Consider the following 27373-nt stretch of genomic DNA (forward strand, 5'->3'; position numbering starts at 1 on the left):
AGGGATCTTTCCTGTCAGTTGATTTCTTGATAAATTCAATGATTTTAATTTATAAAGGGTCGTAAGCTCACTAGGGATCTGCCGAGAAAAATTATTGCTCGAAAGGTCCAACAGCATTACCAGTCCTAGGAATGTTTCATAGGTGTCCTCTTGTCCCTTTATAACCAATGAATCACTTGCAACAGATAACGCACCACCTAAAAAGAATAAGAACCGAGCCTCCAAGTTAGTTTCTCTCCCGGAAAGGACACTAAAGTTGTTGAAGCATCTTGGAATATTTCCGGACATGTTATTGTTAGCTAGATCCAATATTTGAGCTCGTGAAAGATAACATAGTTGGGGTGGGATGTTTCCGTAAAAGTTGTTGGATCTAAGGTTGAGAACTTTCAACAAAGGGAGTTTTATTCTGATCGATGGTGGAATGATTCCAACAAGATTATTTCTTCCAAGTAGAAGGGAATCTTCTTGAAATCTTGTTCCCATTCATGTTCAATAATTGCATTGAAGGTACAAAGCCCAGTGTATTTGGAATCTCACCAGACAAATTATTATTGTGCAAGTCTAAATGTACCAAACTTGACCACTTCTCCCAACACTCAGGAATAACACCCGACAACTGATTATTTCCCAAATTAACATATCTGATTTTGTTCACATCATCAGAACACACCAAATTATGTAATGATCCCATGAAAGAATTATTTGATAGGTCCAAAATTGTTGTAGACGAACCTTTTGCGAGAGAAGGCAATTTTCCCCAAAAATTATTAGAACCTAAGTCGAGCAGATGGAGTGTTGCTGGGATAGACATTAATTTTCCTTCTATATGATTTCGTGACAATGAAAGTGATCCAAGACGAGGCATTACTGAACCTGGCTTGTTGTGTAGTCTACCAGTTAGTTGATTATTGAAGAAATACACGTCTTCTAAAGATGAACAATTATAAAGAGAAGGCGGGATGGTACCATTGAGATTGTTTCCATTCATTTCAAGTCTTCTCAGCTTAGTTAACTGGTGGAATAAGTTGGGAATGCTTCCACCGAGTTGGCAATCACCGAGAAAAAGTATTTCGAGCGATGTAAGATTTGCGATCAACAGTGGAATCCCGCCCTCTAGAATGTTATAGTGAGGACAAGTATGCTTAGCATGGACAATGAGCCTATTCCATCTGGGATCTTGCCAGCCAGATTATTGTAACCCAAGCAGAGGACTTGAAGCTTGGAGCAATTCATTATGGCTGACGGAATGTTTCCCATGAAGGAGTTGCTAGTAAGTCTTAATTCCTGTAATCTATAGAGACGACCAATTTCAGGTGGAATTTCACCAGAAAATGAGTTGTTAGAGAGCTCAATTCCCCTGAGAAAGCTTAGATTTCCAATGGAAGGAGACAACGTACCACTTAAGCCTCCGAATGAGAAGTTCAAGTGGGTTACTCTTTGGTGGCGAGCGCTGCAAGTAACCCCTTGCCATTGGCAGAAATTAGTTGCGGAATGGTTCCATGAGGTCATGACACCTTTTGGATCATCTTTAATCATTGATTTGAATGATGGCAACTGGCACGCAATGCCAGACGATCACTGGTGGTGCTGTTCTGTGTCGCCGCCATATAGTTGAGTGTGGAAAACGCTACAAAGTGCATTAAGACGGCGAAGAGAAATGATCAAGTGAAAAGCAACTGTTTGGCACTCATTTTTGGTAGTGAATTATATATATCAGGTATGTTTCTAATCTATTTGTGACTATGAATAGATATTATATAGACGTGAGTGTCAAGCTGATAAGTGAAAACTTTGAACTTCTTGTTCAATGAGATAGGCATGGTAATGGTGACGTGAGTGGTTGCATTCCCACTTATGTAAAACTATTTTGGAGATTTAAGTTTTATAAAGTTTTTGTAATTCGTATTAGAGTTGCCATACTTATCACAGCCATCTTAGTAAAAATGTTAAAATTACTATAATTAGAATTAAACCTGTTAGGATTAAACTCACACACGCGAAAACAATAAACGAACACGAGGATTTAACGTGGTTCAGTCTAAACTGATCTATATCCACGAGGTGGCAATTAGGTATTCTTTATTGAGTGACAAAAGATTATAAGTACATAGCATTGTTTAAATAGAGAATGAACTAGGGTTTGTAAATTATTGAACAAGAAATCGAAAACTGGGCTGGGCTTGGGCCCGGTCGCCCGCACCCGTCTCCTCTTTGACTTCAAATAATAAACCGGCCCGAACAAGGCCTACGAACCCAACAATCTCCCACTCGGAGGCCTTGAGTACCCTCGTCTGCACCCCTGATCGTACTTCTGTAATCTAAACATTAAACTTCTCTAGTTGTCACCGCCTTCTCATCAATTACTGAAGGCCCGTTGAGCTCCAACACGTCAATCACGGCAAAAACTGCCCCTGACCCATTCTCTGTCCCTACCGGCTCCCACTGTAATGAACTACCGGATCCTGAGATAACCTGAGAACAAACACTCTCCATATTCAGCAAGTAATTCATTGGAGAGAGTTTTACAGCTGGAATACTGGTTTTCTTAATCCACTGTCGACCTGGAACTGAAACTGAAACACGACCTGTGCTCCCACTGTCACGATGTCCCTCAACTGATTTAACCTTCCTAGCTCGTTCATCCTGAATCTTCACTTTGGCTCTGGGTTTGTTACTTGCAAAACGAACCTTCTTCTGCCCACAAGATTCTGTGAACCGGGCTCTATCTTTCATCGGAACTGGATCAACTCCTTCCGGTGATACGTCGACCATATATAACGATCCCCTCTTCTTGCCACGAGCAACCACGAGATTTCCTTTGACTACCTTCCACTGCCCATTCCCGAACTTAACATCATGACCCTGGTCATCCAACTGCCCAACTGAAATCAAACATTTCTTCAAACTTGGAATAACCCTCACATCTTTCAAAGTCCAAGAAGTATCGACTGAAGTTATCAAATCAATATCTCCCATATCCGTAACCTCCAGAGTATCATCGTTCGCTAGTCGAACCTTACCAAAATCCCAAAATTTGAGATTCTTTATTGTTTCACTATAGTGAGTGGCATGAAACGAAGCATCAGAATCCATCACCCAAGCATCAACGTTACTCTCAACACTACAAGCCAAAGCCTCATCACTACTGACCACGTCATCTGTGTCGTCTTCTGTAACGTTCACCTCTTTCTTACCATTCGGACACTGATTCCTAAAGTGTCCATTCTTTTTACAACCCCAGCATTCAATATCTTTACGAGTCTTAGACCGACTCCTCTTCCTGCTCCCACTGCCTCGCTGGTTTCCCCTACCTTTACCTTCTGTGACTAACATATTGTCTGATGATTCACCCAAACTTCTACGTCTTGAATCTTTTCCCATAATCAAATCTCGAATCCCATCAAAGGTAATTTTTGTAGACGAACTACAAACCGCAGTCACTGTTTGCGACCAACTGTCGGGCAAAGAGGATAATAACAGCAGACCTTGAACTTCCTCATCAAACTTAATGTCGACTGACACTAAGCGGGATATGATTGAATTAAAATTATTAATATGCGTTGTAACTGGCCCACCCTCTTTCATTCTAGTTGTCACAAGCTCTCTGATAAGATAGACCTTATTCGCTGCCGAAGGCTTCTCATAAATGTTGGATAGTGCCTCCATCATACCACGCGCTGTGGTTTCTTTCAAGATGTTAAACGCCACATCTTTCGACAATGACAAAGTAATGCAAGCCCTAGCCTTCTTGTCTAACTTCTTCCAATCTGCTTTTGACATCTTTTCTGGTTTTTCATCCTCAAACACTACATCTAAATCTTTTTGACAAGGTAGCGCTTCTATCTGCGTCTTCCACCAACCACCGACGCAACCACCGAAGGTACACCGAAGTAACCACCCGTCTAGCTAAACGGAGAAACAACTACAACGATGGTACGTCGGCGCAACGCGCCAAGATAACACCTAGTTGTGATAGAATTGAAAGGAGGGAACCATGAGAATAGTTGGTGATAATGTTTATATTTGAAATAATTCTGATGTACCTTTTATATAGTTATAACTAGCTTTTGAACCCGTGTATTACACGAGATTTTTCAAATAATAAAAATAAATAAGGTACACTATTTGAAAAAATTGAACAAAATCAAAGGTAAAGAAAAATAAAATATATAGTGCAAATAATAAGAAGTCTATAATCTCAAATTTACAAATTAGAAAAAATCTCTTTATATATAATATTTGTCAAAATTGTTTTGATTCATTACCCATGGATAGCTATGATGAATGAGATGAGAGATTAGAGAATTAGAAGGAAAATTATAACTCATTTGTCCCATGACCCATGGATATATAAGATAAATAACATGAGAACTAGGATAGAGTCCGTGTGATATACGGTAGTTAAAAAACAATAAAAAAACTAAGTCATGTGTTATAACATAACTAAAAGGGTCAATGTCCCATACTGTGTTTAGAAAAAGAGATGATAAAATAGAAAACTGCTCACATTACATCTACGTGACATCCTATGTAGAAGTCATAGAATGATGCTGTGACATTTGTCAATTTCGGGTTATTTTATACTTGTATTCTTAATGTAAACCCGACCCGTTTTGTATCCCGAACCTTTCGATATTATCAAAATGATGAATTGTATGTTAAATATTTGTTTTATAGTTGTTGGATAAAAAAAACACCCTTTTCGGTTCTTAAAATTTCCCGAAAACGCTCAAAACGAACTCTAGGGACTAAAACTACCAAAATGGAGACTTGAAGGACCCATTTGTAGTTTTTGCTTTCTTGGGTCTATAACCAACCCATTTTCATGAAACAGCCTTTATGAAAGACCCATTCAACTTACCCTATATATACACACTCATCTTCTTCATTTGTGCTTGCTCATTTCTTCATTTCTCTCTCAAATTCTTGAATTCTAAGGTTGTTCTTCATAAGCTAATCTTTCATTTTAACTAACTTCTCAATACTTAAAGCTTGATGTTACAACATATATATAATATACACTCCTTGTTTACCTTCGGTTTTTCATTTCTCCGGTCTCGGCCGGTTGAAATGTCGGGCTAGTAAGGCAAGGTTACATGGAGGACTTTGTAGTCCTTGTTTATATATTTAACAAATCTAACCATATAACTTGTTATACTTGCTTAACTTCTACATATTTTAGTTTATTGTTCATATTTGTCAAGTTCCATGGTATTGGGTATGTGGTGACTAGCCTCGGTTTCATCCTGAGTTGAGAACCGAACCAAAAACCGAACTTTTGTTTAAAAGCATTATTGTTAACTTTTTGAATGTAAAACTTGAGTATTATTATTTATAAGTTATTTTACAAGTTCCATGGTAATTGGGTATGTGGTAACCATCCTCGGTCTTATTCCGAGTCAAGGACCGAACCAAAAACCGAACTTTTGTTTAAAAGCTTTATTGTTAACTTTTTGAATGTAAAACTTGAGTATTATTATTTATAAGTTATTTTACAAGTTCCATGGTAATTGGGTATGTGGTAACCATCCTCGGTCTTATTCCGAGTCAAGGACCGAACCAAAAACCGAACTAAACTGAGTTCACTCGCTTAAGACACACAAGTGTGTTTTTAGCCACCAAAACTCATATTTTTCTTCAAGATTATATTTTAAATCAATTTTAGTTAATTTCTAAACATACTTGGCATGTTGGTAACCAACTTGATTTTATAACAAGTTCGAACCGATAAGGTCGTATACTCGCTTAACGAACGTTAAGGTTTTTCACAATAGAACTACATACTTGGTTAAGTCTATTTTGATTTTATTGAGTTATCTCATAACATTTATTATTTTGGGAAGTTAACTGTGAGTTTGGTCAATTATCAAGTCTCGAACCGACAAACCCGAACATTCGTTTAAACCTCGTTTTGGTATTCTTATAACCAAGGGGTTTTGCAATATCGCATTTTAACCCACATTATTACTTAACATAGGTTGAGTAAAAAAAAGAAAAAAACTAATGAATATAATACCGAGACCCGGTTTCGAGTAAACTTATTTTACAAAACTCGTTTCTTTAATTTCTCAAATATTTACATTTTAAATCCTAAACTTTATTTATTTACTTTATTTGTCATGTATTTTATTTTAAACCCTTCCAAGACTACCTACTAACACAAGACCCGTTTAATATAGGTCTTGCTCGTTAAACCGATCTCTCCGATTATTCACGACACTATCTTTCAAGTTACTTGTTAATGTGAGTACTTTTTCATCCCCCGTTTTCCATCTTTCGTTTTGGGGGTGGCATTGCATACTTATTCAAATTCAAATGATTTATACTTGAGTCTTAAACCACAACACGTATTGTATATGTTTACTTAAATAAATGCTCGATTTGGTGTTATATGCTTTACATGATTATGTGCAAATTCTTGAATGCTAAGGCGGGTAGCCTCTTGAATGCTAAGGCGGGTAGCCTCATCAAAGTATGATCATACGTTAATTCCGAGTATATATGGTATCCCCATATAGAAAGGTGTCGTCAATGTATTCTTATTGACGATTTCATTATTGTCGTCAATGTATTCTTATTAACGATTCGTCAATGTATTCTTATTGACGGTTTTATTATCTAAATTGTTGCTATTATTTATTGTTTTCATATACTAGTTGTGGATTTCATACTATATAATTATTGTCCAAAACTATGAAAATTGCTCACCAACCTTCGTGTTGATAAACTCTATTTTATGCAATGTTACAGGTTTGATGTTAGCTTGATTGGATTACTTGAAGAAACTTATTATCTTGGCTTTAGGATATTAGAAAATAAAAGAACAAGTTATTTGTTTATCTATCTATTTGGCATTTTGTATGAACAATTGTTGTGTTATTTATGATGATATGGATTTAAATGAGTTGTTTAAATATTGTAACTTTATAGTGCCATTGTGCAATGAGCAATCATGTCGCGCCTCGACGTTTCCGCCTTCATTGGTCGGGGTGTGACAGATGCCATGTGAAATAATCGTCTTGCTTTAATATTAGACTATACACTTTTGACCCGTAAACCCATAATACATATGTCAAAAAAATTCAGTAAATTAATCAAACTGTTGAAACCAGTTATTATTTCTTAGGTAATAACTAACTTAAGATAATTAGAAATTGTTAATAATATAGTTTTAAAAAGTTATAATTGATTTAGTTGAGGTATTTAATAAATAATAAATATTAATAAATGCATTAATTGTTATATGATTTAACATAAAAATGTATTAAATTGAATGAGTAGTAATTAACAAATTAGTTAATGAGGTGCAGTGGCGAAGCTTGGACTAAAACATCGGGGGGGGGGGGGGGGGGGACTCAATATGTATTCAAAAATTCACAAACGATGGGGGGGCGGACTCAAATTTTCGTCCGAAAACGCCTAAATTTACACTACGCATAAAAAATTTCGGACGAAAACGGGTAAATTTACACTAATACACGAAATATGTATAAATGAAAATAGATTAGTTGACATCCCATGTGGATGACATATTTGAAGGCCATATGAAAAACATGTATTATTTTAATAGATTAGTTAGATTAGAGAATTAAAAAGAAGCATTTATATATTTTCCCTTTCTAAACTTTGAAATCATATATTTTCCCAAACCATTCTTAAAGAGCACTGTACATTTTGCATTAAAAACTTGTATTTTGGGAAAATATATAATTTATATAGTTTAGGAAGGGAAAATATGTAAAAATCCCTAAAAAGAAAATTACAACTCATTTGTCAAATTATTTTAACCCATGATTCATGAATAGACAGAATGAATAGGATGAAAGATTAGAAAGAAAATTATAAACCATTTGTTAAAATGGTTTTGCCTTATAACCTATTGATAGAATCAATAAGAAAAGAGATGTTCATATGCATTTTTTCTTTGTCGTCATTTTCATAATGATGTGGGGTGAATACAGCCAACTTCTTCTGATATCTTCACATCTAAGCTATACATAAGTTGCTTGATATTTAGTTGGATAATGGGTTAAATAAGTTTGTGAAACATGTACTTATTGAACATGTAACTATGTAAGGACAGTTTGGATTAGATTGGTATAAAACATTTTTTTTTTGTTAATTGTTTTTATTTTTTTTTTTATTTTTTTTTTTACGGTTAAAAAATATAAAGAAAAAGAAAACATTTTTTTGTTTAAGATATTTAATTGTTACCTTTTGCAACAACTAGTGTGCCAAATATAATCATAGAAAATCTATTCTTCCAATTAAAGAAAAAAAAACTATAAACAACTTTCATCATCTACACAACATACATTACATACTGGAACTTTTTTTCTTCATCCCTAAAACACTTTTTTTAAATAAATATAGCCTAATACAATATTGACTCTCTTAATAATAATAATAATAATAATAATAATAATAATAATAATAATAATAATAATAATAATATAATTAAAACAACAATAACAAACATAATAATATTAATACTATTAATAATAATAATAATAATAAAGCTAACAAGTTAAAGTTAAAACATGTAAAAAGTTCAAATGAGCAACAAAGTAGTTATTTAGGGAAAGTTTTGTAAACATTTAAAAACAATAGGGCCACGACCGTAAGAAACTACAATTGCAAGGACAATTTATAAATTTTCACTCAATCTTGTGGCAGAGCATCAAACATTCCGTCAATCAAGGTTTCAGCAACATAACTGAAGAATGGTAAAAGCCATCAGGGTTTATGAGCTTGGTGGCCCAGAGGTAATATTGTCACTCACATGTTTCTTTCTTTCTTTCCCTATATTAATTAATATCATAAATATTCCTCTTTGTTGAAGTTAATTAGTTCCCTTTTACTTTCAATTCTCAAACTATAATTTCTAACTCGTAACTAGTTTGACGTCTAGTGCTGTAAACGAACCGAACGTTGGTTGGTGAACTGTTTAGCAGGAAGTTCATTTAAGTTCGTTTCGTTAGATTAACTAAATAAGCAAACAATCGAACACGAACAGACTCATCGGATGTTCTTTTGATTGTGTTCGTGACGTTCGATAATGTGTTTGTTTATTTTTGTTTTTGTTTAGTACTTTTTAATGATTTTTCTAATATTATTGTATAGATTTAAGCAAATATATATATATATATATGAGTACCATGTGATTAATTTATATGTGAATTTAACATATGAATATGATTCTTATGAAATTAGTACCACACTTACCATTCTCGGTTAGCCAAATCAAATAAAACATTGTTTGTGGTTCATATGTATTCGTGAAGCGTTCACAAACAAGTTCATTTCTGTAAAGAACGTACACAAATAAGAAGTTCAGTTCACTTAGTTGTTCGTGAACTGTTCGTTTGTCCTATAAAAGTTTAGCGGACGAACATGAACTAGACCTTGTTGGGTTCAGTTCGTTTACAGCCCTACTGACGCGCATTCCCACCGGAGCATTTTGGAAGGCTTTTTGAAATCCTTTAAATGGAAGAATTTTAGTTATATTATTCGAGTCTTCTCCAGTTATGATTTTTATGCCATTTTTTTCTAAACCAACGAACCCGTTCTAACCTTAAACCTGTTCTGACCCATAACCCGAACCTGCCTGACCCATTAGCCAGGCGTGATTTATTAAGAAAAATGTATTTTTACAGGTTCTGAAATGGGAGGAGGTTGAAGTTGGGAATCCTAAAGAGGGAGAGATAAGAGTGAAGAACAAGGCGATTGGTGTTAATTTCATTGATATATATTTTCGTACCGGAGTTTATAATGTGCCTCAAATTCCTTATACACCAGGTTTGCTTATTAATCTATGATTCAGACATTAATTACTAGAATTCATATGAAGTTGTTACATGTTAATGATTATTTGCAGGAACGGAGGCTGTTGGTGTGGTTACGGCTATTGGACCCGGAGTGTGTGATTTGAAAATTGGGGATGTTGTTTATCATTCCGGGAGTGCAACGGGAACATATACAGAGGAGCAGATTGTTTCAGCAGATAGAGCACTGGCTCTTCCTGTTATGGATCCTTTGGTAGTTGCAGCTGTTATGGTTAAAGGACTAACTGCTCGGTTCCTAGTCAAAACTTGGTTCAAGGTAAGACGCACTTTCGGTTAAAAAACGACACGAACGTTCTTGCAAATGATAAATAAATACACTTAGAGAGAAGATATATTTCTAATGAAATTGGCATATTTATGAACAATACATTTGTCAAAACATTGTATGAAAAAACTCGTAGATAATATTAACCTAAGGCTTTAAATAAAAGCGTTATATGAGGTTATGTGCATCTCTAGAGTTTGGTGACTTTCAACCTGTTTAATCTGTTGTTTTTTTTTTATATTTGGCCCGTTTTGAGATGAAGCACGCCCAAATCGACTCATGCATAAGTAAAGGTGTATGCTTTTAATCATATAGGTGGAACGAGGGCACAAGGTATTGGTGCATGCAGCAGCAGGCGGTGTTGGATCCGTATTATGCCAATGGGCCAATATGCTCGGTGCCACTGTCATTGGAACCGTATCAACTGCAGAGAAGGCTTTACAAGCCAAAGAAGACGGATGTCATCATATTATTATTTACAATCAAGAGGATTTTGTTACCCGTGTTGCTGAAATAACATCTGGTGAAGGAGTTGATGTTGTCTTCGACTCCGTTGGAATAGACACCTTTCAGGTAATTATATTACCTATTAATATTGCAATCTGGGAGTTTATGCATCACCATTTTTTACAATATAAATATGGAAACTATTTAATTACCAAAAAATAAGTTGGAATGCGTAGGTGTGATTACGGGTGTGTTCGGTTTGGTTATTAGCCTCAATTAAATTAACCAATCGGTTTCGGTTGATCGGTTCGGTTTATTCTGTTAATTTTTCAGTTTTCGGTTTGGTTCGGTTCGGTTAATAGCCAAAATCAATTTCGGGCTAAAACTTTTACTTAGAAATACATGAAATGGATGTATAAATACATGAAATGAAGGTATAAATACATGAAATGAATATAAATGAAATGGTGGTATATAACATGAAATACATGGAATGGATGTATAAAAGCTAAAAATATATGAAAATATGAATGGTTCGGTTCGATGTTTGGTTAATCGAATGCACAAAAAATAACCTATAACAGATTGTCGGTTAATTTTCAATTCGGTTTTGTCAGTTTTCGGTTCGGTTATTGCTAACCCCTAGGTGTGATGGTAATACCTTGAACCAAAGCTACCCGGGTCCGAATCTGGTTCTATGCAACGTTTTTTAGGTTTTTTTAAAGTTTGCAGTTTAGGCAGTTTTAAGTCCCCTGAGTTTAACAATTTGGTTAAATCCTTCCAAAGTTGATTTAAGTATTTAATAAGAATAATTAATTTTAAGTAGAATAATAATAAATTTTGATAAAATGTTTCATTCCGATAATATTTTCCTCCACAGTTCTTTTAAAAAAATTTATATGATTGTTTTTTCCTATTTTATTAAAAAGGAAATAGAAATTAATTATAATGTTTTTGCAAGTATATCACAATTTTTTAGAAACCATTTTGATCATATTACGATTTCATTTTTTGAGTTTTTTTTTTCCGGTTGGTATTGCATATGTAGGTACCTTGCCGGCTGTACCATAACGAGTCAAACCCACACTGACCAAATTCCCACTGCGTCCCCGCCGTAACGTGCGGGTTTAATAGCACCTAGTTCTGATTGTTTAATGATTTAAAAGCTTGTATGTTTGTAAGTTGTAACATAACATGTCTAGCATTCTTTTTTAGGGGTCATTGGTATGCTTGAAACCGCGTGGATATATGGTGAGTTATGGCCAGTCTTCGGGCACGCCTGAGCCTGTACCTTTATCTGCACTGGCTACAAAGTCCTTGTTCTTGACCAGGCCTTCTGTAAGGACATCTAGTTTTTCAAAGGACGAGATGCGTGAAGCCATGAAAGAGGTGCTTGCTAATGTGGCTTCGAATGCTTTGAGGGTGCGTGTAAATCATACTTACCCGTTATCCCAAGCCGCTCAAGCCCATGCTGACATGGCGGCTAGGAAAACGTCCGGGTCTATTGTGTTGATACCCGATGGAGTGGCGCAGTGAAGTTTATGCTGTTTATATGAAAGGACTTGAGCAAGTTTGTGTGGTGAATAAAAGATCATTAAGAACGAGAACTATTCATAATAATAACTTTTATGAAGTCTTCAGTTGTACTTTAAAATATGATTGGTAAATAACTTTGTTTAGTAATAAATAACCTCTATGAGAGGTATAATATTATTTTTATCATGTTTAAAGGTTTTCGAGTTTCAATAGCATCCTGTACTAAAATTACTGGTGTTCAAGAAAAACGAAATCTGAAAAAAACAAAACAAAACCGAAATAAACTTATCCGAATAACTAATTCGGATTCGGATATGGAGTTTTTAAAAATTCGGATTGTTTGGATATTCGTTTAATCCGAATAAATTACATTTTTTCATGGTAATTTCGGTTTTGTTTGTTTATTTAGACTATTGTTTGAAGTTTGAACTTTGAAATTGTGTTAAATACTAAGTTGTGTTTTCCAGTCTTGTATGTTTATTGTGAATCTACACTAGTAAAATGTTAGGAACAAAAAATTAGAAAATTTTTGTACTCAGTATCAGATTATTTGGTTAAATTCGGATTTTATCGGAAGCTGATCCGAAATGAATTTGGTTAGATCCGGATAGGATAGGAATATCCCTAATTCGGATCGGATTTTGGATAGGGTACTAACATTTTCAAATCCGAACCCAAACAGAATACACCGAATAATCCGTAATCCGATTCATTGAACACTCCTAACTAAAATCATAAGTTCTACTAATCTAATTTAGTTTCTTAACAATAACAAGTTATTCAAACCTAGGGGGTTCATAAATGAACAGAAATTGAATGAAGCTTGCACACTTGATTTGTAAGAAAGATAAACGATAGTAATAGTAATATTAATTGAGCACAACATTAAAGATAAACGACCAGCAAGCATCAAGCGAGCTATACTGATCCAAACTACATAGTCCTCCACGGTCTGTTGGCTATCAAGGGAGCCATGATGATCAAAAATCCAGTAACAAATGCTCACAGAGTCACAATCAAGCCCCTGTCCGTTTCATGTGATCCGTTGTCTTTTTCATCTTTGTGTGTATCTGGTATTTCACAACAATTAGCGAGTGGATCTCCACAAAGATTGTTCCCAGATCTTCTAAAGATTCATCTCACCATTGGGTATACGAACGGGCATACAATCTATTATATTCACAACAAGACGGGGTTTATTTGAAAATCAAGAAACATGGCAATCTTCGAACAACTAACTAATACACCTCAAAGAAAAGATTAAAATGCATAGATTTCTTTAGATAAAATAGGGGATTGAGAAAAGTGATGTTCCTTCTCATTTTGATAAATGTAGTGTAATGGGTGTGAATGCATCACTGTGTATCCAGTTTAGCTAAATGTTGAATCCAGCCTAATTAACTAGCTTCTTGCGAGTCTAGTTGTTATTTACATAATAAAATTAGTTCAAAAATAAAAAAGTTAAACGGCGCATGTATACGTCATCCCGTAAAAATTCATGTCGTGTTGTGCTCCCAACTAAAAAACACACTCACGTCTCATGTCTACTATTTTCTAGAAACAAAGTTCAATGAAGTATATCATCTTAAATAAACATGTATTTTAAAGGAATACAAATATCAATTCTGCCTTAGTGGTTTAGTCTTCATTTTCCTTCACGCTCTTCCCAGGTTCGAATCTTTTCTTTGTTATTAATTTTTCTTTTAATTTTCAACCGAAACCCTAAATTATCGGGCATCGTCCAGATCTCCGGCGACCATGGAGACAGATCCACCGCCATCTTCTCGCAAGAAGTTCTCAAAATCAACTAAAACCAAGGTCTCAATACTTTTATTTGTATTTTAATTTAATAATTTCAGATCTAAATCGGAATCAATCAATCATTTGTACAGCTGAAATTCACCCCCAAGCCACCGAGTCAGAGGAGGCGGACTCTCGTCTTACCTAAAAGGTTGGTTTTTTACTTTCAATTTTGGATTATTTATCATTTACTTTTGTAATTTCAAGTAGATCTATCTGTAAGTAATTATAATTTGATTTTATTAACAGTGACAGCAGTGAGACTGATTCTGAAACCGACCGGGAATTAATCCGCACGGCGATCGTAAATCTCTCTCTCTCTCTCTCTCTCTCTCTCTCTCTCTCTCTCTCTCTCTTACTCTTGTGTTATGATTTATGAATATTTTGTTTATGATATTTTGACGGATATATGACTTTGTAATTAATCACATCCATTATTTCTGTATAATCTGGCCGATTATATGACTCGTTATATGACCATATTTCACCATTCATTTTTGCAATTTCTTATGGGTCGTATCAAACGGTGTGTCGGTGGTATTTGTTTAGTTAAACCCTTCTTAGATAAAATTATTCATGTCTACTAGGGGGGGCAAACGAACTCGAGCTCAGCTCGCTTTGATCTCAATTTCTAGAAGCTCGGGCTTGGCTCGTTTACTATTTATTAATTAATTTTTATATATTTATAATTATTGTTATATATTTTTTTCAATTATAATTTTATGTTATTTTCTTTTATTAGAATACATGTATAACATAATACATACTATTTAATTATTTTCTCATAACATTGTATATACTAGTTAACTAGATTTAGATCCCGTGTGATGCACGGGAATCTCAAAAGAAATACAATTAAATTATAGAAATTAGAAAAACCTATACTTTATCAAATTAAATAGTTTAATAAGTTCAAATTATATTTTCTATGTAATATCCATACGAATATGTGATGCATTCTCACACAATTTCTTCATAATCACGAAAAGATGAACCTAGTGATTTTATAAGCTGTAATTATATTTTTTAATGGAATAGCGAATTCTAAAAGAGATGATAAGATATATCATTATAAATGACATAAAAAGAGAACATATATAAAATTAGCATGATTAAAACACGTTTTTGCTACAGATTTGAAAGATATGGATGAAAACTCCATGGATCCATGGAGGTTGAATGAATACGTGAAAATAAAATTATTATTCATTCATAATTTGTTATTGTTTTTATCTTCTTAGACCTATAAATATCGTTTATTAATTTTTCCACATTCATCTTCTACACTGAAAAGTTTTTATAAATTGATTTAATAAAAAAAGATAGATATGATTTCATTAAAGATATAAATATTTTTATTATACTGAAATAAATATCCACATATTTTTAATTCCTATAATTTAGGTAATTAGTTATTTGATTAAATGATTAATTGATATGTTTTGATTACACTGACATAAATAAGATTCATTAAAAATAGAAAAATAGTTTTAGCGGGAAAATTTGGCTAAGAGTGAATCTCCCAGTGACATGTGTCCCAGTTATTTTACTTTATTAGAATAGGTAGATAATAATTATCATTACTATAAAAATTATATTAATGACAGGCTCGTTTAGGCTCATGAGCCGGTTCGAGCTCGATAAGTGAAGACCGGACTCGGGCTTGTTTATTAAACGAGCTTACTTTTAGGCTCGAGCTTGGACTCAGACTCATTTAAGCTCGGCTCGATCGAGATTTTTCACGAGCCGATCTCAAGTAGCTCTCGAGCAGTTCGGCTCATTTGCACCCCTAATGTCTACAAAATTGTGTCTAAATAAATACATCAAGAGAGTAAATTCGCAATATGATCATACCACAAAAACATCAATGTAATTACTTTTGTGTTCATAACATAATTCTAGTAGGTATTATTAACCTCTAATAGTGCAAGCTTGCCTTTTGTACTCTGATTATGCTAGATTCCTTGTGGTATGTGATTCATCATTCATCACAAATTCCTTAACTCATCGATCGTTTATATTTATGTTATTGCAGGCACGCCTCCGCTCAGGAGGATCTAAAGTTGAAAAGAAACGTAATTCTTATAAAACCCTTGTAATATTTTAATCAGACATAGTCAGTAACCAAAATAAATTTGTATAAACTTGCAAAGTTTCAACTTGCAGCTTCAGATAATGTGACACCAGCACACGAAGCTGGATCATCCAAGACTCATGACCCTCCAAAGAAAGACAAGAACACCAAAAACAACTCAAATCTGAAAGATGAAGCTGGATCATCCGGGAAAAAGGTCGCGTTTTCATCAGCAAGCGTGACAAAAGATGAATATAATGATTATATGTTGGTAGATGATGAATCTGGATCCTCGAGCAACTCTGAAAATGAGTATAAAGAACCATGGGTGAGACAATTTTCCTTTTTTTATGGTATTATGTATGATAAACACAGTTACTCATCATATTGCAATAATGTTGGATCATTTGTGTTTTTGTTTCTGTAAATCACAGAATCCCCGTACATACTATCCGATCAGTCTTCCAGCGAGACCCCTTGGCTCTCGAGATCCAGGTACCTTTGTAATGAATTCTCCATTAAACTTAGGAATGTGCATGAAACCAAATGGTAACCAGAATAACTGACGTAACCAAATAAAAAAAACTGACGATTTAGTTATATATTTTTCAAGATACTGATTTTCCAGTTTGGTTTCGGTTTTTCATCAACCAAAAACTGAAAAAACCAAACCGAACTGATTGGAACTGAACCAAACCAAACCAAAACGAAAAAAAATAACAGATTTTGAAAGATATTTATAAGATGTTAATAATTGTGTAGTCAAAATTTTAGGCCCAAATGTGTAATAATTAATTACTTGTTAGACAACTGAACACGAACGGAGCATGTTCATGTTCGCTCGTTCGTTTAACTTTAACCGAGCAAACGATAAAACACGAACAGGGTTTTCTTGTTTGTGTTTGTTAAGAAATGAACATGTCCATTCGTTAAGAGTATAAATGAACAGTTCAAAGACAAACATAACTGAGGTAAAGCCAATTAAAATTAATGTTAAAAACAATGTGTTGACCCTAAAAGGTTAACTATACTAATTTGTAATGGGCCAAAAAATTAAATGAATACGCTAACAAAGGTAAATGAACGAACTTAATCAAATATTCAAATGTAAACGGGCGAACATAAACGAATTTAAGTTCACGAACATATATGAACGAACGAGACGTGTTCATGCTCGTTTGCTCATTAAATAAACGAACATAGACAAACTTCCTGTCGAACGGTTCACGAACTGTTCACTGAACCTTCAGTTCGTTTACATACATGCACCACATGATTTACAAATAACTATATTCATTCCATCGTAATCTTCTACTTTCTTATAATTTTTATTGCAGAGGTTCTTAATGCAGAAGAGTTCGTGAAGCAGGATGTATATGACGAGACTAAAATCAACTCAGCTTTAGAGCTCGGACTGTCGGTGGGACGTCTGGTTCTCCAAAATTCAATCTTTTCTTTAATTCTTACATTTATAACACTGTGAATTCCTTTAATTCTAGGGGCCGGATGACGGTGATGAAAATCAGATAATACTTTTCAAGTTTCCTGATCAACTCCCTGTGGACCAAGTCCCAGTTAGCACAAAGGGCAAGGAGAAAGTCGGGAGCTCGAGCTCATTACAAGAAGACGGTTCTAACAAACGCGTCAGTTTGAAAGATTTGCCAAATGGGCGCATTGGCAAAATGCTGGTTTACAAAAGTGGAGCAATTAAGTTGAAGCTTGGAGACACCATCTTTGATGTAAGTTTTGCATAGCTATTAGTGCATAAGTGTATATTGCATAGTTTGAGTAGTTTAGCTATGCTGAGCTGTACAACTAAGTGAACTAATATAAATAATTACTCAAACTATGCAATATACAAATATGCTCTAATAATATCAAATCTTGTTTATTTGTCAAAATGTGTTAATGAGGTGTGTTTGCATACATTGTAGGTTTCAGCTGCTACACCTTGTGGATCTGATCGGTCAGTTGCAATGATGAATACTGAATCTAAGGATTGTTGTGTGCTCGGAAAGGTCAACAAGCGAGCAATGGTAGCCCTTGATCTGAACTCTATCTTGGACGTTATTAACTAGCTTCAACATTAGTAGGACATTATGGTAGATTTATAAACTTGATCGACTTCGCGTATGTTTATATGGCTAACTGTTAGAATGTATGGATGTTAAATAGTTATGGTACCTTGACATTATAACCACTCTGAATCGTGACGACTAGTTGGAAGATCAAGAACCTTAAAGTTTGTTAGGTTCGTAGGCCTTTGGGCCAGCTCTAATATCGCATTAATATATGTTTTGTATAGGGGTGGCAATCTTGACCCAAACCATTTCAAATGGGTCAATATGGGTTGTTTTAAAAATTAAATGGGTTGATTTGGGTCAAGGATTTTAACTAAATTGATCAAAATGGGTCATTTGAAATTTCATCTTGTAATTTTCGGGTAATTGGGTCACCATATTCAAAGAAATGGGTCGATGTGGGTTAGTGTCCTAAGGAAATGTGGCAGGTTTTGGATCGGAACGGGTTTCCACACGAGATAGGTTTCGGCACGAAACGAGTTTGAGATTGGAACGGGTTCGGTTCAGATTTCAAGCCAACACGAGTTTTCACACAGGACGGGTTGGGTTTTGGTTTCCTTTTGGTCGATTCCGTACTCGTTTTTGGTTTTTTTGTTTCGTTTGTGTCCGTTTTTTTAGTTTCGTTTTTGTTCGGTGTCAGTTTTTTAGTTTCAATTTTATCGATTTTTTGATTTCGATTGATTTGGTTCGGTTTTGGCTTTTTGTTTCATTTCCGTCAACTTTTCGGTTTCGGTTCGATTTCTTAGTTTTTTTTTTAATGGAATGAGGACAACTGAGGAAACATTTTAGTTTTTTTACTTTTTTTGTTTTTGATTTATAATTTGAGTTATGATTTTTTTTATTATTGTTTTTAAATATTTTTTTGAGGGTTTTTGTTTTTAATAGGAAACCCCTTAGAAAAAAATTCAAAAAAAATAATAAAAAAATCATAACTCAAAATATAAATAAAAAACAAAAAATCTAAAAATACTAAAATGTTTCCGCCACTATTCTCGTTAAAAAAAAAAACCGTTCTGACTCGTTCCAACCCTAACCTATTATGACCCAAACCAAAACAACCTTTTTTTAGTTGACCCATTCTGACCTAAATCCATTTCAACCCAAACCCATTTTGACCCATGACTCGTTCGACCCAACCCAACCCATTTGCCTCCTCTAGTTTTGTATTCACAATCTATTAATCTATTATGGATAGCCTTTCGAGTTGTGTCGGCCCATTTTCGATAAGTATTTCGAATGTACAAATTCAATAATTTGATAAGACAAGGAAAGTTGCATGAACAAAAATGTAAATTTGAGTGTTTTAAACAGACCAAAGAACTCCTTTTTATAGGTGGGAAATGATCACAACGATTAAGTTAAAATGATGGTATGGCAGTTATATCTTTGGAAGATTATTGCACTTCTCTATGTACCCAATTCAACCCACTCTGCTGACCAACAAACATATGTCACCTCATTTCAACTTAAAAGGCAGAAATAATCATAAAATTATAAAATAAAAAAATAAAAAAATAATAAAGATAATAACTATATAAACATAGATAAAAGATAACTATTTTATTAAAAACCATAACCATAAATACACAAGAGGATTATAAACATATTTTTTTAAAATAATCCAACAATTAACAACTGTGAACCTTGAAGGTGGCCGGGCCGGGGCTAGGTGGTGGACTGGTGGCCGGGACCTTATAAAATAAAAATGTGTTATTAGTTAATAATCACTTAATCAATTTAGGGCTGTTCAAAAAGCTCGAGGCTCGAAGCTCGGGCTCGTGGCTTGCTCGAAAAATGCTCGAATAAAACTAGCTATAAAAAGTTGATTTGCAACATCCTGAGTTGATTTGGATCATTTTTGCAACCGAGCCAAAATTGACCCTGGCTCAGCTCGAGTAATGGCTCGATTCGTTGGCTCGATCTTAAGCTCGTTTAACTTCAAAATCAAACTTGAGCCTAGCTAAGTTGCCCCATTTAATTTCGAGCCTGAGCTCGAAACCACTGGCTTGATTCGGGCTCGACTCGTGAACAGCCCTATTAATCATCACACGTTTTTTATGTTATACTTAGTGACATTAACATGACCAAAGTTATTCAGTTTGAGTTAAAGCATCAAAGTGATTCCAACGGAACGGCCCGATATAACATCTAGGCCCATACTTGGTAAAACTAAAACAAACCCTAATTCTAATTCGAACATAACAATAACAATAACATCGTCGTCTTCTTCTTCCAGCACCTGAAATCAAGAACCAATGGGTACGAAGAATCACAACAATTTGAATAAATCTCTCATTTCCCTAATAATAATATCTTATGAGTGGGTGGTTACATTATTACAGGTGCGTATACGTATGTGTCGGAGCTATGGAGGAAGAAGCAGTCGGATGTGATGAGGTTCATGCAGAGGGTCAGGTGCTGGGAGTACCGCCAGCTTCCTTCCATTGTTCGGGTTACTCACCCTACCCGACCCGATAAGGCCCGTCGCTTGGGTTATAAAGCCAAACAGGTACATTTTACTTTACTTTACTTTGCCTGCAACTTCTTTTGTTAAATTAGTTAGGGTTTCATCCTTAGGTCTAACAGTGAGTTGAATTATTTGACTTAACAGCTTGTTTATTTTTTATTAGCTATTTATATATTTTGAAAAGAGTTAATACTTAAAAATACACTAGGCTCGGTTTGTTTGCAAGCCTAGTTATTATTACGTATGTCTAAAGTCTAAACCTTGTGTTTGAATCATATAGATTTCAACAGCTGATTGTGAAATGAGTAACTTGCAAGATAATATTTGTAGAAGGGATAATATAGCGTGTGTGCTATAAGTCATGCTTCATTATCTTATTTGTGTTAGATTGACATTGCACTTGCACTATGTGATAATTTTTTACCAACTATAAAGTTTTGCTTGCACCTTTCATTTTCTCAACTTGTAACTTGTCTACAACAGATAAACATGTGATATATGTGTATGGTAGCGTCGTCTGCTACAATTTAGGTTTTTTTTATTAACTTTTTTGGTCGGTTGTCTAACGATGAAGTCTTTTTTTGTTAGTTTTGTAGGGTGGAAATCGATTACTATCATTTTTTGGTGAAATGCTACATTTTGGATCTTGTTGTCAAGCTTTTAATTTTAAATGAAAATAAATTATTTTGACTTGCTTGTTTATATCAATGCGGTTGATATAACTATTTTATTCATAAGCTACATATATCTTTTATTCATATTGACTGCGTTAATAAATAGAAAATAATCAAACTATTTTATTTATATTTAGGATTGGGAGCTTCTCAACATGATTCACAAACTTAATGTGAAACAAACATCCAAAATATTGTATCACCCAACAAATGAAACTAATTGATCTCAATCCTCTACATGATTTATAGAACTCACAGTAAAGGAAGGGGAAAATATATACATCTGTGATCATTGTTAGACAACCGATCATTAAAAAAAATTTAACCTTAACTCGCAGCTGATGGCATTACATACGCTTTTATTGCCAGTGAAGACAAGTTCAGAAAATGAGATTTGCAAGCAAATTTAGCTGTTAAAAGTTCTCGATTGATTAGTTGCTTCTTTATGTTTTTTTACTAGCTTGCTTATTCTCAATCTTTTTGCTCTAACATTTGAATCTTATTTCTCATTTATTATTCTTAAAAGATGCTAATCTTATTGAATATTATTATGTTAACCATTTTAATTGGTACCAAACTCATAGGGTTACGTGATTTATCGTGTGCGTGTGAGACGTGGTGGAAGAAAGAGACCCGTCCCAAAGGGTATCGTTTATGGAAAGCCCACAAACCAGGGTGTGACCCAGCTCAAATTTCAACGCAGCAAGCGTTCCGTTGCAGAGGAACGAGCCGGAAGGAAGTTAGGCGGCCTTAAGGTCCTCAATTCTTACTGGCTTAACCAGGTAACCATTTGTTTAAACACATTTATATCACTTAAACCTAAATTCAACCACCAGTTAAGTTATATGTAACAATCTGTTGTAGGACTCAACTTACAAGTACTTTGAGGTCATTCTGGTGGACCCTGCACATGCTGCTGTCTGTAACGACCCTCGAGCCAACTGGATTTGTAATCCGGTGCATAAGCACAGGGAGCTTCGTGGGCTAACTTCTGCTGGAAAGAAGTACAGAGGTCTGCGTGGAAGGGGTCACTTGAACCACAAGGCTCGCCCTTCGAGACGGGCTACATGGAAGAGGAACAACACTCTTTCTCTTCGTCGTTATCGTTGAAAGTAGTGTTTTTGGAAATGCTTTATGGTGGGTTTTATCTTTTCAAGCGGTATTGTTATCTGTGTTTTGAGACTTGCAGCTCTTTTGCTAAAAATTTGATCAAACATTGTTTTTATTGCAACCGAGTTACATTTATATGTTATTACTTATTAGATTTGTACCAAAAGTTAAAAGACTATCCAAAGGGGTCGCTTACTTGATTATTTACCAGACATCATATTGTTTACATGATTTGCTCATTAAATTTACTAGCTCAACAACACGTTTAAAACGAATAATTATTTGTAGTTCTATGGTGTAAAACTGTAAATGATATGATTATTTACATGATTATTGCCCTAAAATTTTAAATGTGAATGGTTTGTTAAAATGTTTTATGCATTTCATGTATCGGTTAGGTGTGTTAAACTTGTTTAACTCGTACCTGAACACATCTAAGTATCTAACTCAAAACTATTATTTCTTGGAGTGTTGAACGCCTAAACTCATATCCCGAACACGTCTAACTCAAAACCATAACTCATTCTACTTCTTGTCGAGCCATACGTAACGATTATCATGTTTTAGTAAATAATACGTAACGATTATCATGTTTTAGTTAAATAATATACAAGCTCATTTTTTTTTTCTTTCCAAATACACAAATATATTTAAAACAAAATGCATAACCATAGTCCATAGATAGGACTTAGGAAAATTTCTGCTATTTCAAGATGGCCAATTTCTGTACCATCCAGCCCATGCAGAGACCAGCCCACTAATCCCAAGGGTCACAGCATGATTACAAAATGGGTTGGGCTCAATTTCAGCCAGCCCAATGATTAAATCTGCCACATTAGCAGAAATAGCCATTAATCTCATCACTCTATCAACTTTAATCTTCTTAATTTCATTACCACTGTCCTTTGAATCTGATGGTAAACTCCTAATTCTTCTTTCCTCTTCAATCCCTTCTTTGATCATCATAAATTCTATAACACAAAAAAACACGTACCCAAGTGATTCTCCGAAAGCCGATATAAAGCTCATTCTCTTAGCCAGTTTCGCATCTAGAGTTCCAGTCCTTGATAACCAGAGGAAATGATCAAAAAAGAAATAGACCATTTCCCCTGCATTAGCAAAGACCGACAGGAACCTATATGTAGGGGTGGGTCCCGGATTTCTCCTCAAGGCATTGAAGCCTGTAAGAAACCGTCCATACCTAAAGGCTTTTCGGCTTAACCCTGATGCCACCTCGCATTGTTTGGCTCGATGGGCTAAATTCGGATTGGTCGTTTCTTGGTGCCAAACAAGAAGTTTTGATACATATTGGAAGGTTTTGACAAGCTTGTCAATACCATCTCTCTTTGCTAGGAAAATCACTAGCTTGTCTACTTTGTCATTCATGGTGTGGTGTGAGCTCAAAGGGTAAGAATATGTGTGATTTGTGAAATAGATATTGGTGAGGGTGGAAGGGAGAGCCACAAGTTAGGGGTAGTTTTGGATAAAATAATTTTATTTACGGATGGACAATATTATTTTGATATTATCGTAGACAACAGTTTTGTGTCATCTACAACTACACAAGTCAGAAATGCATATTAAACCTAAATAAAAATAATAAAACATAGCATTATTTGTGAAATTTTGGACAAGTTTTGAGATGTTTGGAGTACGTTCCTTTGAAATATTTGGCACATGTTATAACGTCCTATGTTTTGTTTTGACGACTTCTTTTCTTATTATTTAATGGTTTACTGGATTTTAATAATCCCTATTGACTGATATTGGCTGATAATAATCCCTATTCATTTTATCACCACTGGCGGTCTCAAATTTTAAAAAGTTGGCCCCCAATGACCCCCCGTTAAAAATGACTTAACGGCGTTATACTCTTTTCCAAATTTCAAACTAATGTTTTAGGCTTTTGATCGGAAGGAGGATATAAGTCGATTGACGTGATGCCTGGATACAATTATATAATCAACGTTTAATGCTAAATGTTTTTTAGTTTTTCAGAAGTTGACTTTCGGGAGGTCGTAGTCTGGAGTCTTTAGAAATTTTATTTCAAAGTAATTAAAACCTTCCACTATAAAAAATAGTGCATGTTCTCCATTTGGTTCCCACAGCAACTACAGAAATATATAAAGCTAGCAAAGCATATGCCAATCAACTCAAAGAATTAGAAGATCAAAACTCAAAGGATTCTTGCATATGCGTAGATTATAGATTGGTCATGCTCATGCGGTTTCCATTAGCAGACTAGCTCAGGTGGGTGTTTTTTTACTCAGCTAGTACGTAGTATATATTCAATATGAATAACGATTTCATACCAGTTCAGTTCTTTAACTAATAAGTATCAATTTGCAGGCAAATTATAACTGAAGCTTCATCAATGGGAAAGCCTCCAGGAATCAAAGCATCACAAGTTCAAAAATATCATTTAAATCTAATCAAGCCATTGTTCTAACTGTCACATTTCTAGCTTACACCAGCTACCATGCTACTCGTAAAACCACCAGCATCGTCAAAACCGCCCTCGATCCCCAAACCCCAGACGAAACCGAGCAATCAGGCTCATTTTTGCTTTCGTGGGTTTTGGGAACAGGTGGCCCCCGTTTGACGGGTCGAATGGGACAGGCTTGCTTGGAGATCTTGATTTGGCTTTCCTGTTTGTGTACGCGGTCGGGATGTACTTTTCGGGGATCGAATGAATCTAAGAATCTTTTTAACGATCGGGATGGTGGGGACCGGGTTATTTAGTTCGTTGTTAGGTGTCGGATATTGGGCAAATATTCACGTATTTTATTATTATTTGATGGTGCAAATGCTAGCCGGGTTGTTTCAATTGACCGGGTAATTGGTTTGGGAAGAGTAAAAGAGGACTTATTATGGATGTTTGGCACGCCAATACGTCGATCGGGAGCATAACGGGCACATTGATCTCTTCGTATTTGTTGAAATACGGGTGGTGGTGGTCCCAGGTGTGGTGACTGCGGTTGTTGGAGTTGTTTTTATGTTTTTACCGGTTGATCCTGAGTCAGTTGTAGTGGAGAGAGAAGTCAGGACTTGCAAAAGAGGGAGTAACCGAGCCTTTATTGAGCTCAAACACGGATAATGATAAAGGTTCGCCCATCTGGGGTTTTCTTTTAAAAAATATATGTTTCACATTTTAACTATAATCAAAAAGAGAAAATATCGTATATCAAAAAGAGAAAATATCGTATGACACCCTGAATAAAAAGTTATGGTTCCCTAGTGCTAGTATTTTATATATGTATTATACGGATTAGTTGTAACGATTAACCTAATTGTGTTTTTACCTTTACAGCTATAAATGGCGACTACTTATCAAACACTGCGTCCGGGAACTTATCTACATTGTTTGATGTAGGGGGTGTGGTGGGAGGAATTCTTATGTTGATAGTTGGGACATTTGTTAACGGGCTGTATGCTCTCATAACAACCGCAATTTCAGCTGATCTAGGGACCCACCAGTCTAAAAGGAAACTCTAAAGCACTTGCCACCGTGTCCGCAATCATTAACGGGACAGGGTCAATCGTTGCGGCTATTGGACCGGTGCTAACGGGTTATATTTCAACTTGGAGCTGGAGTGCGGTTTTCACCATGCTTATGTTGTCAGCTTTGTTGCGGGGTTGTTTTTGACTAAACTTGTGGTGGCGGAGGTGATGGCAAAATGTCGAGATTTACAAGGGGACTCGAGTAGTTGTGTGTGACCCGTTAATTCATTATTGGGCTGTTCGTTTATTTTAGTTTGGATTTATGATTGTTTAGTTTTGGCCCGTTTGGGTGTTATTTGAACCGGACCGAATCGGTTTTGTTTGGGCTTTTGGCCACCAAACTCGATAAACATGGATGAGATTAGTTTCCACGTTTGTTGTATAAACGGTTTACCGTTGGAGGCTATATCCATAGCACGGTTATTTAATAACCGTTCCAATCTCAAACATCGTGACGGTTCCATCAGTTTAAATAGGATTAAATTTTATTGAGTTTGTATCTATCATAGTTATCACATTAATTCACGTTTAATCTAATCAAGTTGCAGTTCATTCTTTTTTCACAAAGTCGTGTGTGTGTATTTGTAAATTGTAATCATGGTGCTCCCTCCGTCCGTCCGTTGTGGTTGAAGAGTTCTGATTAAAAAAATTTTGTGTGAATAAATTTATTTGATGTGTATTTGTACTGTTGTACAGGTAATCATAAGATCATGGTTCTTAATTTCTTATTACTAATTCTTTTATACAACCTCCATATTTAGTTTCAATTTGGTAATGAATTTAGGTGTAGCATTTAATAAATATTCGGTAGATTGGTGTCACTTAAGTGTCATATACATATATAACACAAAAAAAAAATGAAATTTAACTGTGTAACGTCGATTGTAGAGGCGGAACTAGCTTAAAAATGATCGTGTTTAGACGAGCCCATACTTTTTCCTTTTTATATGTCGTGCATAACAATTTAACTTAATTGAACCCTTCGCGTTTGATCCTTTTGGTTTGCTAGTGCCTGAGGCTGTAGAGATTGTTTTAGCCATGTCTAATGGATCATGAGCATTAATGTTAGTAATGTTATATATGACTTATGACCCCTATGTTCTATGAATGTTACTTTTTGATGATTTAGTTTTGCTATTCAAAACGGGCTAGCAACGTAATTTGTTGTCTGTTTGCCTTCTATATCATTATAAATATTACTTTTTAATAAACAAACTAACAGAGAATAGTAAGCAAAGATGCATTATGGCATAATATTTTCTTGTTTTATGGGCTTATTTTTCTTTCTCATTTCTCCCTAGGCTTTTTGAGCCTTTTATATATATTTCCCAAAGCCCATCGAAAGTTGATTCACTTCACACTTTCACCCTAAACTCATATAAGATACACACCATGTCATGTCACCATGCTAGATAGGATCAAAAGACATTTGGCGAGGCTTAATCTTCTCATTGCCTGGATGGTTAATACTTAATAGCCATTGGTCTCTTTATAATTGGCACGATGTTATTACGCAATTCTTTTTGCAAGCAACAAAATATAATAAGATAATCAAATTTCGCTACTAAATCAC

General features: G+C 34.9%; 4 protein-coding genes and 1 pseudogene across 4 annotated transcripts; 4 read left to right on the forward strand and 1 right to left on the reverse strand.

The window, feature by feature from the left end:
• Window positions 1-8699: 8699 nt before the first annotated feature.
• On the forward strand, window positions 8700-12203 carry LOC143532792 (uncharacterized). Its single transcript, XM_077027737.1, has 5 exons — window positions 8700-8765; window positions 9657-9798; window positions 9878-10101; window positions 10426-10683; window positions 11773-12203. The coding sequence occupies exons 1-5, from the start codon at window positions 8724-8726 to the stop codon at window positions 12091-12093; spliced, it is 987 nt and encodes a 328-aa protein (XP_076883852.1). The 5' UTR covers window positions 8700-8723; the 3' UTR covers window positions 12094-12203.
• A 1740-nt stretch (window positions 12204-13943) lies between these two features.
• LOC143532793 (uncharacterized) lies at window positions 13944-18216 on the forward strand. Its single transcript, XM_077027738.1, has 8 exons — window positions 13944-14044; window positions 14143-14197; window positions 15929-15968; window positions 16060-16295; window positions 16402-16462; window positions 17305-17387; window positions 17467-17706; window positions 17902-18216. The coding sequence occupies exons 4-8, from the start codon at window positions 16233-16235 to the stop codon at window positions 18043-18045; spliced, it is 591 nt and encodes a 196-aa protein (XP_076883853.1). The 5' UTR covers window positions 13944-14044; window positions 14143-14197; window positions 15929-15968; window positions 16060-16232; the 3' UTR covers window positions 18046-18216.
• Window positions 18217-20386: 2170 nt separating this feature from the next.
• Window positions 20387-22413, forward strand: LOC143532794 (large ribosomal subunit protein eL15y-like). The gene is made up of 3 exons (XM_077027739.1): window positions 20387-20557; window positions 21774-21971; window positions 22054-22413. Exons 1-3 carry the CDS (start codon window positions 20441-20443, stop codon window positions 22297-22299), a joined length of 561 nt encoding a protein of 186 aa, XP_076883854.1. The 5' UTR covers window positions 20387-20440; the 3' UTR covers window positions 22300-22413.
• A 568-nt stretch (window positions 22414-22981) lies between these two features.
• On the reverse strand, window positions 22982-23851 carry LOC143532795 (peroxisomal membrane protein 11-4-like). Its single transcript, XM_077027740.1, has one exon. It carries the CDS (start codon window positions 23683-23685, stop codon window positions 23008-23010), a length of 678 nt encoding a protein of 225 aa, XP_076883855.1. The 5' UTR covers window positions 23686-23851; the 3' UTR covers window positions 22982-23007.
• On the forward strand, window positions 23684-26016 carry LOC143532773 (putative glycerol-3-phosphate transporter 1 pseudogene; annotated as a pseudogene).
• Window positions 26017-27373: the final 1357 nt, after the last annotated feature.

Source organism: Bidens hawaiensis, unplaced genomic scaffold (assembly GCF_021521415.1).
Source record: "Bidens hawaiensis isolate Kalapana, Puna unplaced genomic scaffold, B.hawaiensis_p1.1 tig00009543_1, whole genome shotgun sequence".
Taxonomy (NCBI): domain Eukaryota; kingdom Viridiplantae; phylum Streptophyta; class Magnoliopsida; order Asterales; family Asteraceae; genus Bidens; species Bidens hawaiensis.

What these genes read in the sequence shown, in the direction of transcription:
- LOC143532792 (XM_077027737.1), top strand. Translation starts at nt 8,724, where the DNA reads ATGGTAAAAGCCATCAGGGTTTATGAGCTTGGTGGCCCAGAG. An exon ending in ATGAGCTTGGTGGCCCAGAG is followed by an intron (nt 8,766 to 9,656) that starts GTAATATTGTCA and finishes GTATTTTTACAG; the next exon opens with GTTCTGAAATGGGAGGAGGT. An exon ending in TCAAATTCCTTATACACCAG is followed by an intron (nt 9,799 to 9,877) that starts GTTTGCTTATTA and finishes GATTATTTGCAG; the next exon opens with GAACGGAGGCTGTTGGTGTG.
- LOC143532793 (XM_077027738.1), top strand. Translation starts at nt 16,233, where the DNA reads ATGTTGGTAGATGATGAATCTGGATCCTCGAGCAACTCTGAAAATGAG. An exon ending in ATGAGTATAAAGAACCATGG is followed by an intron (nt 16,296 to 16,401) that starts GTGAGACAATTT and finishes TGTAAATCACAG; the next exon opens with AATCCCCGTACATACTATCC. An exon ending in CTTTAGAGCTCGGACTGTCG is followed by an intron (nt 17,388 to 17,466) that starts GTGGGACGTCTG and finishes CTTTAATTCTAG; the next exon opens with GGGCCGGATGACGGTGATGA.
- LOC143532794 (XM_077027739.1), top strand. Translation starts at nt 20,441, where the DNA reads ATGAGGTTCATGCAGAGGGTCAGGTGCTGGGAGTACCGCCAGCTTCCT. An exon ending in TGGGTTATAAAGCCAAACAG is followed by an intron (nt 20,558 to 21,773) that starts GTACATTTTACT and finishes CCAAACTCATAG; the next exon opens with GGTTACGTGATTTATCGTGT. An exon ending in ATTCTTACTGGCTTAACCAG is followed by an intron (nt 21,972 to 22,053) that starts GTAACCATTTGT and finishes AATCTGTTGTAG; the next exon opens with GACTCAACTTACAAGTACTT.
- LOC143532795 (XM_077027740.1), bottom strand. Translation starts at nt 23,685, where the DNA reads ATGAATGACAAAGTAGACAAGCTAGTGATTTTCCTAGCAAAGAGAGAT.